This window comes from Oncorhynchus mykiss, chromosome 17 (assembly GCF_057628025.1).
Source record: "Oncorhynchus mykiss isolate SJ-2025 chromosome 17, ASM5762802v1, whole genome shotgun sequence".
Taxonomy (NCBI): Eukaryota; Metazoa; Chordata; class Actinopteri; order Salmoniformes; family Salmonidae; genus Oncorhynchus; species Oncorhynchus mykiss.
The window spans coordinates 10,654,764-10,668,294 of NC_143038.1; the positions used below are offsets into that span (position 1 = coordinate 10,654,764).

The window sequence follows — 13,531 nt, forward strand, 5'->3', positions numbered from 1 at the left end:
AAGCTTGTAGCGTCATACCCAAGAAGACTCGAAGCTGTAATCACTGCCAAAGGTGCTTCAACAAAGTACTGAGTAGAGGGTCTGAATACTTATGTAAATGTAATTTAAGTTTTTTTGTTTGTAAAACATTTGCAAAAATTTCTAAAATCCTGCTTTTGCTTTGTCAAAATGGGGTAGTGTGTGTAGTTTGAGGGGAAAACGATTTATTCCATTTTAGAATAAGCCTGTAACGCAAAATGTGAGAAACGTCAAGGGGTTTGAAAACTTTCCAAATGCACTGTATTACCTTTAGGTCCATCGTCCCAGAACTGTCCGTCTGTTTTGAATATTTAAAAAAATGTGTCTCATGTTTCCTGGGACGACAGGACGCCCTTAATTTCAAGTTAGGCCCAATTACGGTATAGGCGTGTATCCGACGGTTGTGTGTAACCGGTGAGAAATGGCTAGCTAGTTAGCGGGGTGTGCGCTAAAAGCATTTCAAATCGATGACGTCACTCGCTCTGAGACCTTGAAGTAGTGGTTTCCCTTGCTCTGCAAGGGCTACGGCTTTTGTGAGTCAGTTGTTGATGTGTGCAAAGGGTCCCTGGTTCGAGCCCTGGTTGGGGAGATGAGAGGGACGGAAGCAAAACTGTGACATGTGGATTACATTTTTTTTAAACGTCATAGCCGGGAAAAATATATACACTCACAGACAGGCCAGTTTTTTTTAGGTACACCACTCATCACAAAAATGGATCGCGCCTACAGACAGTGAGTCACGAGGACATGGCTTGCTATATAAAGCAGAGAGTTATGCAGTTAGTGTTGGAATGAATGTTAGAATGGGCAAAACAAGTGACCTAAGCGAATGAGCTTAAACCTGTTTTCGCTATGTCATTATGGTACTGGTGGTACTGTATTGCTTAGGAATTTTTAGAATAAGGCTGTAACGTAACAAAATTTGGAAAAAGGTCAAGGGGTCTGAATACTTTCTGAAGGCACTGGAGAGTATGCATGTATGGTTGAAGTCGGAAGTTAACATACACTTAGGTTGGAGTCATTAAAACTTGTTTTTCAACCACTCCACAAATTTCTTGTTAACAAACTACAGTTATGGCAAGACGGTTAGGACATTTACTTTGTGCATGACAAGTCATTTTTCCAGCAATTGTTTACAGACGGATTATTTCACTGTATCACAAGTCCAGTGGGTCAGAAGTTTACATACAATAAATTGACTGTTCCTTTAAACAGTTTGGGAAGACTCCCAAAAATGATGTCATGGCTTTACACGCTTCTGATTTCAAGGCCTACCTTCAAACTCAGTGCCTCTGTTTGACATCATGGGAATATCAAAATAAATCAGCCAAGACCTCAGAAAAAGAATGCAGACCTCCACAAAGTCTGGTTCATCCTACAGATGAACATACTTTTGTGCGAAAAGTGCAAATCAATCCCAGAACAACAGCAAAGGGCCTTGTGAAGATGCTGGAGGAAAACAGGTACAAAAGTATCTATATCCACATAACCTGAAAGGCCGCTCAGCAAGTAAGAAGCCACTGCTCCAAAACCGCAATAAAAAAGCTAGACTACGGTTTGAAACTGCACATGGGGACAAAGATCGTACGTTTTGTCCTCTGCTCTGATTAAACAAAAATAGAATTGTTTGGCCATAATGACCATTGTTATGTTGAGGGAAAAGGGGGAAGCTTGCAAGACGAAGAACACCATCCCAACTGTGAAGCACGGGGGTGGCAGCATCATGCTGTGGGGGTGCTTTGCTGCAGGAGGGACTGGTGCACTTCACAAAATAGAGGGCAACATGAGGAACGAATATTATGTGGCTATATTGAAGCAACATCCAGACATCAGTCAGGAAGTTAAAGCTTGGTCTTAAATGGGTCTTCCAAATGGACAATGACCCCAAGCATACTTCCAAAGTTGTGGCAAAATGGCTTAAGGAAAACAAAGTCAAGGTATTGGAGTGGCCATCACAAAGCCCTGACCTCAATCCTCTAGAAAATGTGTGGGCAGAACTGAAAAAGCGTGTGCGAGCAAGGAGGCCTACAAACCTGACTCAGTTACACCAGCTTTGTCAGGAGGAATGGGCCAAAATTCACCCAACTTACTGTGGGAAGCTCGTGGAAGGCTACCCGAAACATTTGACCCAAGTTAAACAATTTAAAGGCAATGCTACCAAGTACTAATTGAGTGTATGTAAATAAAAAATTATGTTAAAGACTACCGAAGGGTTGCAAAAAATGTATATATAGATTTTTTGCTTTTGAACAGCTATTACAGTGACTCCAGTCATTTGGCAGGCTAATTAGAGTAATCCAAAATTCCATGACCATCACAGTCCTATTCAAGCCTTGCCTAACACACAAATCACAGTTTTGCACACGCAAAGTTAGAGCCCAGACAGATCCATCCACAGTCATTTACACATAGATAGAATAACTTTAGATTAAGTTAAGCGTAGGAAGTGAAGCAGCATTCATTTCTTTGTCCCTAGTCCCATCCTGTCTTCCTGTGGGTCTCTCCTCCTGCTCTGTAGTCTGTATCCTCTCCATGGCTGGGCTCCAATGGGTCTTGCCAAATGACACACACAAGACAGACACGGGATCGCTCACACACGCACGCGGCCGGCATATTTTAATAATAGTGCCACACTGGCCATTTGTCCCTGAACATCGCTGACACAGAAACATGACTAGAGCAGCAGCTGAGAGATGAGTCACTGAAACTGTGGAGAGCAGCAGGACACAGCCAACAATCATTACACAAACACACAATCACCATCTTCTGCCTACCACACACACACACAAAATCAGGCGGCGGACGCACACAAACTCACTCATACCTATGCGCCCCCCCCCTGCCAGTTCTGTCATAGAAATCTGTAATAACCCAATCCACTTTCATTTGTTCTGTCAAACTATTCAGCCTGTTCATCACTTTTGACATGGAGCGAGCAGTCTGAAACCCCTCCCACACATTCACACACAGTCATACACAGTCACACACACACTGCAATGGTGTCACACAGCCCTCACTCACTCTGCTTACTGAGATGATGTGAGGTCTTACTAACAATTGTCACTCGCGGTCAACTCACATGACACGATCTCCATCTCACGCATGCCTACACAGGAGAATACTCTGCCACTCACTCTCAATCATTATTAACAGGCAATAAAATCAAGACATCGACCATCATATGTCTAATGTATTTGCTCAAGGCTATTGACCAGTCCAACAGTACACAGAAAAATCTATGCTCCGTCTCTTCAATGTCGGCCCTGGGGGGCCCAAACACTTCCGGTTTTCTTCATCTCCTTCGAACCAGGGACCTATTCAGACCTGGGACACCAGGTGAGTGCAATTAACTACCAAGTACGAACAAAAAAAAAACATAAGGACCATAATTGAACAGCCCTGGTCGATAGGAATGTGATGAAAGAAAATAAAAAAAACTGTGCCTTTGAGAAGACCACTGATGGACAACCTGGATTCTATAGAAATCTTTGCGTTTGACTATTATTTGTATTGTTTTTCTATAGCTCACAAATATACAGAGACCAAAACATTAAGAACATCTGTGCATTCCATGACAGACTTACTAAGTGAATCCAGATGAAAGCTATGATCCCTTATTGACGTCACTAGTTAAATCCACTTCAATCAGTGTGGATGAAGGGGAGGAGGCAGGTTAAAGGATTTTTAAGCCTTGAGACATGGATTGTGTGTGTGTGCCATTCAGAGGGTGAACGGGCAAGACAAAAGATTTAAGCACCTTAAACGAGGTATGGTAGTAGGTGCCAGGCGCACCGGTTTGAGTGTGTCAAGAACTGCAACGCTGCTGGGCTTTTCACGCTCAACAGTTTCCTGTGTGTACCTAGAAAGGTACAACACCCATCCAGCCAACTTGACAACTGTGGGAAGCATTGGAGTAACCATGGGCCAGAATCCCCGTGGAACGCTTGACACCTTGTAGAGTCCATGCCCCGACGAATTGAAGCTGTTCCGAGGGCAAAAAGGCGTGCAACTCAATAATAGGAAGGTGATCCTATTGTTTTGTTCACTAAGTTTACATTTCAAAAGGGGATCAATGTACTGTACTAGAACATACAAATCGACACTTGATCTGTACTAAACGTTTGCGACCACCACCAGATCATCTATAGATCTCTAGTCGTCTTTCCTATGATATTTATGAAGGTGATCAGCAGGCAGAGAGCTGATCGATACTGCTCTGAACTGGCTCCTCTCTCTCCCATAGGGATCCCATTGCCTTGACCGGAGCCTCAGCTCATTACCACGTTGTTTCTAGAGACGATCTATGGATCGGCCACTGACCAGGGGAAGTAGACAACCATACATCTTCCTGTGTGCCAAATGGTCCCCCCCCTCCCCAATCCAGAGGGGCTGGTAGGAAATCTCCACATGTTATATGCTAGTTTCCCCTAGCTTGAATACTTTGTGATGTCCTGCCTAAAGGGGTAGGCAAATCATTGAGCATTGGGAGAGGGAACACCATCCCTGCATGTGAAGATGTGAATTCCACTTTGTTCTGAAGATATTAGCATTCCAAATTTGAACTCCTCTGTATTTGGCCAGACAATCATCCACACCATAAACTATGGAACGTGAGTTAGACTGTCAAGATCACGTGAGCTCAGTCACCCAACACCTCATCCCTTTCACGCTCTGTTCTCTCTCTCCCGCTGAGATATCAACACAGTCCGGGTCATAAAAAGAGAATCTAAAACCCAATCAGGAGCAGTGTTTTAGAACACTGATAAATAATGTAGAAGGCGTTCTACTGGACAGCAGGGACTCAGATCTACAGCCAGTGCCAGTGATCGCAGAAAAAAACTGCTCAAAGATAGAAAGAGAAAGTTACGGGGGAGACAGATGGGGAGTTAGAGAAAGGGTGAGAGAGAGCGGACGAGTAATTCAGGCATGCAGAGAAGTCCTACCGGCTCAGCCAGTCTTCTCTGCCACAGGGCTGTTAAAAAGGTAATGGCATTCTGACAATGTTGCTGCTTTTAAAAACAGGAGCTTTCATCTCAGCCAGTGGAGAGGGGGGAGAATCTCCACTATGACATGTGGCACAAATCAATAATTCTAACCAACTGTCTCATGAGAAAGAGGAAGAAAAGGGGGAAGAGGAATGCATGATATGAAAGAGGGTGAAAGAGGGTGAGAAAGTGCCATGGGAAAAAAGGAACATGAAAGAGACAGGAAGGGTAGGAATCAAGCAAACGGGGACAGAAAGAGAGAACAGAGCAAAGAGTGGCATCAACACAGATGAGACGGTCATGGAACTGAATGCAGTGCTAGTTCTCAGTTGAATCCACATCCACAGTATAACAGAACTGGTAACCCCTTTAAGTCAAAAGACTGGTGAGCAAACCACAAGTGAGCAATTGTAATCTGTGCACTGACTAATCTGTCATGTTTTACCCTTCAAAGCCAAGAGTTAAGCTACGCCTGGCAGTTGTTATGCAAGCTGTCACATTTTGACGGCAATACAACGTTGATACAAACATGTAGGCTACATCATTATCGATTGCATAGGAGTCGTGCAGCGCCAGCACAAATCGAGCTACAGCAGCAACCGCCTACTATGCACATAGCTGTGGGAGTGTGGGGAGTTGCACTTCTCCCTTCTCTGCCATTAGCGGTGGTTGGTTTGTGTATAGCAGTGAAGAAGAAATAATAAAATATTAACGAGGGCCCATTAGGAAGCGGGGAGCGGGTTAGCTAGGTGAGGATGAGCTCTAGAGGAGAGGATACTAGTACAGCAATGCACCCACTGAACCCAATCAGAGGCAGAGCAGAGGCCCAACACCGGGTTAGTGTGGAGGCGAGATATCGAGGAGAACTTTGAAGATGATTAGACGAGATGCGATGAAAGTGTCAATCCCAGTTCACCACAGATGGTCGTCTTTGTGTGTCACGTGCGAGTGGGCTTGTGAGCATGTGTATATTTGTCTGTACGTATGCGTCACAGGAGGTTGGTGGCACCTTAATTGGGGAGGACGGGCCCGTGGTACTGGCTGGAGCAGAATGGTATTAAATACATCAAAACACATGGTTTGATGCCATTCCATTCGCTCCGTTCAAGCCATTATTATGAGCTGCCCTCCCCTGAGCAGCCTCCACTGATATGCGTGTGTATCGCTGTGCAAAGTATTGAATAGGAAAGGAATAGCATATAGGTAGGACATGTACAGGTATAGAAACTGCCAAAGGTTTTGGCCCAGGCCTCCCAGCGTCTGTGAGTGTCTATTTTGGGCCTGTGTAGCAGTCAGTCAGCGTGGGCTGGCGGGGTGATAGATCATGATGAGATTAGCCCCTTGTCCCTCTGCAGTGCCGCCGTGCCAGAAGTCTGGTGTCACTTTCACTCAGACTCTTTATCAATAATGAGCAACAGGCAGCATGCTTCGCTAGCACTAGGTCAGGCTATGCTAGGCTGCTCTTGGATATGCCATGATAGCCAAGGGGACCAAATAGGCCTAAAGTACACCAGTACAGCCATTACGAAGTATTGTAGTTTAACATGTTAGACTAAATTAGCAATGTAACGCTACGCTAGGCTAATGTAATACCCAAGCAAGGGTTTAACACACAGCCATGAATGTATAGCTAAATAGAGAGATACACTGGTGGGACATATGTGGCTAAATCTGTTACAGTGCACTAGCTACATTCCAAGGGAACCAGAGACAAAAATAGGCCATGTGAATAATTTACAGACCAGAGGGACAAATGTGGGATAATGTGCCATAGCTGGGCACGCTACGGACTCCAAGCTAGGAAATTGTGTATAGTCCATAACACAGTAGTCCATCAAACCATGCTCTTGTCCAACTGTAACACTCCCTGAGAGAGCGACAGAGTAAAGACTGAGCTCTGGGCAGCAGCCAGGTCAGTATTTTGCCTTCTCTCAGTGTTCTGTGACAGTGGCCAGGAGGGTCAATGAGCAAACAGAGAGAGAGATATGACAGGTTAGGCTGGCAGTGGAGAAAGTCCCTCCAAACATGGGCAGTACAGGTCCTGGGCTTGGAAGTAACTGATTAAATACCAACGAGGTGGCCATTCTAGTTTTCAGAACACGGGAAGGAAGACAGTTGATTTTGTACAACAGGGTTGTACTCACATTGTGGTTCAGGTTATCATTGAAAGTTGAAAGTGAAGACTATTAGATACAATGGCTACATGTACAGTTGAAGTCGGAAGCTTACACACACCTTAGCCAAATACATTTAAACTCAGTTTCACAATTCCTGACATTTAATCCTATTAAAAATTAGCTGTCTTAGGTCAGTTAGGATCACCACTTTATTTTAAGAATGTGAAATGTCAGAATAATAGTATATTTTAGAATATAATTATAGAATATTTTATTTCAGCTTTTATTTCTTTCCAAAAAATATGTACATTTTTTGCAACCCTTCTGTAGTCTAACATACTTTTTATTTACATACACTCAATTAGTATTTAGTAGCATTGCCTTTAAATTGTTGAACTTGGGTCGAATGTTTTGGGTAGCCTTCCACAAGCTTCCCACAATAAGTTGGGTGAATTTTGGCCCATTCCTCCTGACAGAGCTGGTGTAATTGAGGCATTTTGCTTGGGGTCATTGTCCATTTGGAAGACACATTTGAGATCAAGTTTTAACTTCCTGACTGATGTCTTGAGTTGCTTAAATATATCCACAATTCTCCATCCTCATGATGCCATCTATTTTGTGAAGTGCACCAGTCCCTCCTGCAACAAAGCACACCCACAACATGATGCTGCCACCCCAGTATTTCACGGTTGGGATGGTGTTCTTCGGTTTGCAAGCCTCCCCTTTTTTCCTCAACATAACAATGGTCATTATGGCCAAACAGTTTTACTTTTGTTTCATCAGACCAGAGGACATTTCTCCAAAAAGTACGATCTTTGTCCAAATGTGCAGTTGCAAACCGTAGTCCGGCTTTTTTATGGCGGTTTTGGAGCAGTGGATTCTTCCTTGCTGAGTGGCCTTTCGGGTTATGTCAATATAGGACTCGTTTTACTGTGGATATAGATACTTTTGTACCCGTTTCCTCCAGCATCTTCACATGGTCCTTTGCTGCTGTTCTGGGATTGATTTGCACTTTTCGCACAAAAGTACGTTCATCTGTAGGAGACAGAACGCGTCTCCTTCCTGAGCGGTATGACGGCTGCGTGGTCCCATGGTGTTTATACTTGTGTACTGTTGTTTGTACATATGAACGTGGTATCCTCAGGCGTTTAGAAATTGCTCCAAAGATTAACCAGACTTGTGGTCTACAATTTTTTTTCTGGGGTCTTGGCTGATTTCTTTTGATTTTCCCATGATGTCAAGCAAAGAGGTACTGAGTTTGAAGGTAGGCCTTGAAATACATCCACAGGTACACCTCCAATTGACTCATACTACGTCAATTAGCCTATCAGAAGCTTCTAAAACCATGACATCATTTTCTGGAGTTTCCCAAGCTGTTTAAAAGGCACAATCAACTTAGTGTATGTAAACTTCTGGCCCACTGGAATTGTGATACAGTGAAATAATGTCTGTAAACAATTGTTGGAAAAATTACTTGTGTCATGCACAAAGTAGATGTCCTAACCGACTTGCCAAAACTATAGTTTATTGACAAGAAATTTGTGGAGTGATTGAAAAACTAGTTTTAATGACTCCAACCAAAGTGTGTAAAAACATCCGACTTCAACTGTAAATGATACTGTATCTTGTATATTTAGATGTATCTAAAAACACAAGAAGGTTATTTTAGGTCCAATTTAATTTTCATGAACAAACAGTGGTTTTGACATGAACCCAGAGTCAGAGCGTGACAGGTAAGAGGGTAAGTTCAGCTCAGTGCTGGTATTATTAGTTACAGCATACAGAGAGGTCTGTGGCCAGAAGTGGTCTCTGGTCTGTGGCCTAGCAGTAGGCATAAGTCCTGAGGCTGAAAGAGACTGAATGCTTTCACACTCCCCCGCTCCTTCTCTCTCCCACCATCTGGTTCTGACCTCTGGCTCACTCAGCCCACACTCAGCTGGTCTGTTTCTCTCTCCCTCTTCACGCTCTCCTTCTCCTTTCTACTTACTGTCCTTCCCACGCTCAAATCTCCTTTCCATTCCATACTTCTCACATACTCATGCTGTCTGTGCTCCCCCCCTGTGTCAGTGGGTGTTTAGGAGATACAGGTGAGGGTAGCCCCAGCCATCTGCTCCAGCTCTGAGCTCTTAGCCACAGACAGGTTACAGACATGAGGAGAGGCCCTTGCTCACCGCTGGGGAAGGATAGCGTTAGCCGCCAGTACACACGCTCGCTCTCACATACACACAAACTTTGTGAACTCACACGCACACTGTACTCAGAATGCCAGGACACTCCATACACACACAATATCCTAACTATACTAAATTTGCTGTAAGTGTCTAACATATCAACACTAAGGTCACTAAGTTAGTTATGGGCTTACACAGCCAACTTCACTTCACTTCAGTGACACCACAAACACACTCCACTTCAGAGAGAACAGATCCAACTACTCAGAGAGCCCATACCGACACTGAGAACAGGGACACACAGGTGGGGGGTGGGACTGTGAGAGTGAGTGAGTGAGTGAGTGAGTGAGTGAGTGAGTGAGTGAGTGAGTGAGTGAGTGAGTGTGTTGGTGTGTTTAAGTGCGTTTGCTTATGTGCACGCGTGGGACACATAGCTCCAAGCCATATAGGAGCCAGTCTAGAGACTAGCGAGACAGGGATCCACAACACAGGTACAGGTACAGACTGGTGTGTGTGGGTGGAAGGTCACTGAGGTGGGAGAGGAGGGAGAACATGGGGGCCATGTGAACTCACTCACCCGGGGCTGCCAGTTCTCGTACTGCTTCTGCAGGTTGGCTCCGATGGTCTCCAGGGCTTTCTGAGGACTCATGGACAGAGGGTCTGGAGGAGAGGAAACACAGACACCTCATTATCATAGACAGACAACACTAGACATAGGTACAACCAGCACAGCACAGCATAGGGTGAAATGTTCTGTCCACAAAACATTAGTGAAATGCAGAAAAATTACCACCTTGCTCATAATACTTGATCTGATATTTACCGAGAAACATTGCTTTTCAAATCAAATCAAAGTTTGTCACGTGCACCAAATACAACAGGTGTAAACCTTAGTGAAATGCTTACATACAGGCTCTAACCAATGGTGCCAAAAAAGGTATGTGAGTGTGTGAGTGTGTGTGTGTGTGTGTGTGTGTGTGTGTGAGTGTGTGTGTGTGTGTGTAGGTAAGTAAAGAAATAAAACAGTAGAAAGACATTTGAAAAAAGAGTAGCAAGGCTATATACAGACACCTGTTAGTCAGGCTTATTGAGGTAGTATGTACATGTAGGTATCGATAAAGTGACAATGCATATATGATGAACAGAGAGTAGCAGAAGCGTAAAAAGATGGGTTGGCGGGTGGTGGGACACAATGCAGTTAGCCCGGTTAGCCAATGTGCGGGAGCACTGGTTGGTCGGACCAATTTAGGTAGTATGTACATGAATGTATAGTTTAAGTGACTAAGCATATAAGATAAACAGAGAGTAGCAGCAGCGTAAAATAGGGGTTGGGGGCAAACAATGCAAATAGTCCGGGGAACCACCTGTTCAGGAGTCTTCTGGCTTGGGGGTAAAAACTGTTGAGACGCCTTTTTGTCCTAGACTTGGCACTCCGGTACCGCTTGCCATGCAGTAGTAGAGAGAACAGTCTATGACCGGGGTGGCTGGGGTCTTTTAGGGTCTTTTAGGGCCTTCCTCTGAAACCGCCTGGTGTAGAGGTGGTGGAAGGCAGGCAGCTTTGCCCCAGTGATGTACTGGGCCGTACGCACTACCCTCTGAAGTGCCTTGCGGTCAGAGGCCGAGCAATTGCCGTACCAGGCAGTGATGCAACCGGTCAGGATGCTCTCGATGTTGCAGCTGTAGAACCTTTTGAGGATCTCAGGACCCATGCAAATATTTTTAGTTTCCTGAGGGGGAATAGGCTTTGTCGTGCCCTCCTCACAACTGTCTTGGTGTGTTTGGACCAATCTAGTTTGTTGTTGATGTGGACAACCAAGGAATTTGAAGCTCTCAACCTGCTCCACTACAGCCCCGTCGATGAGAATGGGGACGTGCTCGGTGCTTTTACACTGTTCATGGGATGGGAAGGTAAAAGTCAAGTAGATCCGAAGTAACAGAGATCAGATAGATCCCAATAGTGCCATCACAATGAAGCAGAGATTCAGTTGAGACAGTTAACCCAATAGAGAACCAGTATCACAATCCCTTGCCATTTGTTTAGGAGGGCTGTTTCTCTTATCAAATTAAACTACATAACACGGAGAAATCTCCCCAGCGCTTTGGATTGAAATATTGACAAGAAGAAATCAAATTGTATAAAGCACAGCGCGCATTATAGATTCTGAGATATCAAATTCTGCCCACAATGCAGACAATAACATTATTGATTTAGAAATTACCGGATGTATTGACAATATGCATATTCAGGGACAGACCATTTTTTGGGGAGAAAAGTATATTTATTGATAGATATATTTCCAGTAGCCAGCAAGTTAAGGAAATAATAAATGTATATTGTGCAGTGTAATGCAGTGTAATGCAACTGCAGTGAGCAAACCTTAGACGACCGTAAAGTGGGATAACGCATTCATTTCTCTGCAAATGGGATCTGTAAAACGAAGGAAGGAAGAAGGGTGAGGAGGAAAAGGGTGGGGTGAGGAGGGTCAGAGAAGAAGGATAGCTAATGATTGTGCATTTAGGGTTATTCTACACAGTTATCTTTAAATAAACTGTGATCTGATGACAGGTTGCATTGTCCCCAGTAAAAGTCTGCAATGAAACAGGAGCAGCCTGTCAGACGTGTCTGCTTTTTTGAATGTGTTAAATGGTTCCTTTCATTAAAACGCTACCATCGAACAGTCTTGAGGTGTTCCACAGAGTTTCATGTGGTTTCAGTTTGTCAAACCATCTGTGGAGGCGTATTGTTTAATTATTACTGTCATTTTGTCTGTCTGGTTTCTTCTCAGTCTTATATGCTGTTATGAGATTACTTACAAAACTTGGATGTAGAACTGGGCAATACGGTCATAATATTATATCACTATATATTTCTAAGACAGGATGACTATTTCATGTTTTGGAATAACAAAAGCTCTAAATATGCTTCAGGAGGAGTGCATGATCCTAGTGTGGCAACAAATACATTCTAAGTGGGTTTTAAAATGGAGCTCTCGCTTTTCTGATTTTTTTGTTGTTGCATTTTCATACATTTCTGAATTCCCTTCACTAATTTGTTATAATTTCCACAATGTTAAATATTTGTTTTTACTTTGAATGGTTCTGTTTTGTGAAAAGGTTTATCCTTTATCAGAATAATAATAATTATTATTATTATTATTCTCTAACCAGGTTTCCATCCAACCTTTTTATGAGAGTTTAGTACATGTCAGATAAAAAAGATTCACGACAGGCCTGATGGAAACAGCAAATGTCAGTAAACTTTCCAAATGTCGACAAAACATAAAAATAGACAAGGTGGGATGGGATCTTTTTGTGTCTGTAAAATTAATTATGCGAGAAATGGTGGTGGAAACGCTTTTTTGTGCAAATATTGATATAATAACCATCATATTTTCTTGACTGCTACCGCAAGAACTGGCACCAAACCCAACTGCAGTCCCGCAATGTTATTTTAGGCATATGTGACACAGATCACTTGCCAGCCATGATCCCCGCAAGGCAATATCAAACGCACAAAAATTGCTTAGGAAATAGGTGAGATTTCCAGAGATTCTCACATGGCCCTTATATTGTATTACTTGGCTGTATCAGCCAATATGCTAGATGTTGTTTGAAGAGAGCAGAGTTGGAGAAGCACTTTCTCTTGAGCTATTTCTATAGCCTACATTTTAGAAGTGGGAAAATTGTATTATCCACCAGCATTGTTGCAAACCCTATTACTAGCCTGTTCAACCTATTTTGTATCATCCGAGATTCCTAAAGGTTGGAAAGCTGCCGCGGTCATCCCCCTCTTCAAAGGGGGAGACACTAGACCAAAACTGTTACAGACCTATATCCATCCTGCCCTGCCTTTCTAAAGTCTTCAAAAGCCAAGTTAATAAACAGGTCACCAACCATTTAGAATCCCACCGAACCTTCTCCGCTGTGCAATCCGGTTTCCGAGCCGGTCACGGGTGCAAATCAGCCACGCTCAAGATAGTAAACGATATCATAACCGCCATCGAAAAAAATACATTACTGTGCAGCCATCTTCATCTCCCTGGCCAAGGCTTTCGACTCCGTCAATCACCGTATTCTTATCGGCAGACTCAATAGCCTTGGTTTTTCTAATGACTGCTTCGCCTGGTTCACCAACTCAATTCTCGGGCCGACTCTTTTCTCTGTATATATCAATGATGTCGCTCTTGCTGCGGGTGATTCCTTGATTCAACTCTCCACAGCTGACACCATTCTGTATACA

At 43.6% G+C, this 13,531-nt stretch overlaps 1 protein-coding gene across 12 annotated transcripts in view; it reads right to left on the reverse strand.

The window, feature by feature from the left end:
- LOC110493661 (regulatory-associated protein of mTOR) overlaps positions 1-13,531 on the reverse strand; it is a 181,473-nt gene that overhangs the window by 144,685 nt on the left and 23,257 nt on the right. For all 12 annotated transcript variants that reach the window (XM_036949655.2, XM_090204773.1, XM_036949653.2 and 9 more), the window contains exon 4: positions 9,869-9,951. In XM_036949655.2, the coding sequence (XP_036805550.1) occupies positions 9,869-9,951 (83 nt within the window). The remainder of the gene's footprint in view (positions 1-9,868; positions 9,952-13,531) is intronic.